This window comes from Gavialis gangeticus, unplaced genomic scaffold (assembly GCF_001723915.1).
Source record: "Gavialis gangeticus isolate Ggan-Ray unplaced genomic scaffold, GavGan_comp1, whole genome shotgun sequence".
Classification (NCBI taxonomy): Eukaryota; Metazoa; Chordata; order Crocodylia; family Gavialidae; genus Gavialis; species Gavialis gangeticus.
Window position 1 is genome coordinate 23518301 of NW_017729024.1, and position 1202 is coordinate 23519502.

At 49.5% G+C, this 1202-nt stretch overlaps 1 protein-coding gene across 1 annotated transcript in view; it reads right to left on the bottom strand.

The window, feature by feature from the left end:
- Window positions 1–1202, bottom strand: part of SMN2 (survival of motor neuron 2, centromeric) — a gene marked incomplete at its 5' end in the record, with an annotated part of 13799 nt that extends 12597 nt beyond the window's left edge. The window contains one exon of the mRNA XM_019518189.1: window positions 1026–1202. Within this exon, the coding sequence (XP_019373734.1) occupies window positions 1026–1202 (177 nt within the window). The remainder of the gene's footprint in view (window positions 1–1025) is intronic.

The window sequence follows — 1202 nt, forward strand, 5'->3', positions numbered from 1 at the left end:
TGAGCCACCTAATAACACATGGGTTATGTTGTCTGGCTGTGCTTGCTGCTCCCTCCTCCTGCCCTGTCAAAAGGCCCCAGGAGCAGATCCCAGCAGTAGCTGTGTCCAAGCTGCCTGCTGTGTTATCGTTTAACTGATATAATTAGAGAATATCAATGATAAGTCTATAATTATAAAGTAATTATAATTAGAGAATATTAAGTATAATTAGAGGAAATTCAAGATTTTTTTAATGATACTTATATGCCTAAATGCAGCTAAATAAGCAGTGTAGAATCTGAATTTTTCTGAACATGTAGTCTTACCTTTGTAGGTGCCACAAAGGTACAACTACGTTTAAGCATTTTTTTGATGTTACAACATATTGCAAAACAGTCCAGTCAATTTGCATAGATGTGGGTTTTTAATAGTGTCGGGTGTTCCCCCCCCAACAAGCAATCTGCTTAGAAAAAAAACATTTGAATGTTTTCAAAATGAAGTTTCAACTTTTCATTTCAAAATAGCACCTGTTTTGCAGGAATGGAAGGGAAAATGTTTGGTTTGAGTTAACCCAACCCCAAAGGATTGCCCCCAAAATGTCATTTCAAATCTACCCAAGAAAAGGAACCAGCCTTAAAAATACAGATTTCAGTCACAATTTGGCAGTGCCATTTTTCGGAAGTGCTCTATAAGTTTCTGCTGTTGAATGCTCTGAACTATGTACGAAAGGGAGACAGCAGCATCCCCTTCAACTCCACCTTTCCTAAAACATCAGCGCTTGCGCACAAGGAGAGCCCAGGCCTGTGCTAAACAGGCCGAGCCCCATCCGGAGCTACCTGCCCTATTTGCAGCTAGGAGGAGGGTTTCAGGTCACCTCAGGCAGGGTGCAGACAGCCCTCACCCCGCACGCTTCCCCGAGGGCTCGTTAAAGCCGCAGTGTCTCAGCACCCGCGGAGGGAAGCCCCGGCAGGACGGGCCGCACAGGGAAGGCGGGAAAAGGGCCGCATCTGGGAAGCCCTCCCTGGCACCAGGTGCCCCGCCGTTACCTTGAAGGAGGCCACGGCCTTGTCGTACGCCTTGATCAGCGCCGTGTCGTCCCAGACGTCCGAGTCGTCGCTCTGGGGAGGAAGCAGAGGATGGGTTGGCCCGCACACACCGCCCCTGCCCCCGTCCCCGTCCCGCCAGGCAGGCCAGGCCCGGCCCGCGTGGGCCGAGAGCAGCGC